This window comes from Cariama cristata, unplaced genomic scaffold (assembly GCF_000690535.1).
Source record: "Cariama cristata isolate BGI_N322 unplaced genomic scaffold, ASM69053v1 scaffold29467, whole genome shotgun sequence".
NCBI classification, from domain to species: domain Eukaryota; kingdom Metazoa; phylum Chordata; class Aves; order Cariamiformes; family Cariamidae; genus Cariama; species Cariama cristata.
In genome coordinates this window covers 237-452 of record NW_009625393.1, presented here as the reverse complement: position 1 = coordinate 452, position 216 = coordinate 237, and the positions used below count along the sequence as shown (strand labels likewise).

The 216-nt window shown below is 65.3% G+C and overlaps 1 protein-coding gene across 1 annotated transcript in view; it reads right to left on the bottom strand.

The window, feature by feature from the left end:
* Nucleotides 1-6: 6 nt before the first annotated feature.
* The window catches only part of LOC104164314 (calponin-2-like), a gene marked incomplete at its 3' end in the record, with an annotated part of 406 nt that continues 196 nt past the window's right edge, over nt 7-216 (bottom strand). The window contains exon 2 of the mRNA XM_009703603.1: nt 7-198. Coding sequence (XP_009701905.1) covers nt 7-198 — 192 coding nt within the window. The remainder of the gene's footprint in view (nt 199-216) is intronic.

The following is a 216-nucleotide window of genomic DNA, read 5'->3' as shown; positions in this document are numbered from 1 at the left end:
GTTGGCCACCTCGCCCTGGCTGCCCTGCGGGCAGTACTTGGGGTCGTAGATCTGGCGGCCCAAGCCGAAGACCTGGCCGCTCTGGTTGGCGCCCTGGTTGGAGCCCATCTGCAGCGACATGGAGGAGTTGTCGCATTTCTCCGTCCCCATCTTGGCGTCGTAGATGTGTCTCCTGGTGCCGGGAGCCGTCATACCCACCTGGCAGGACCGGATCGC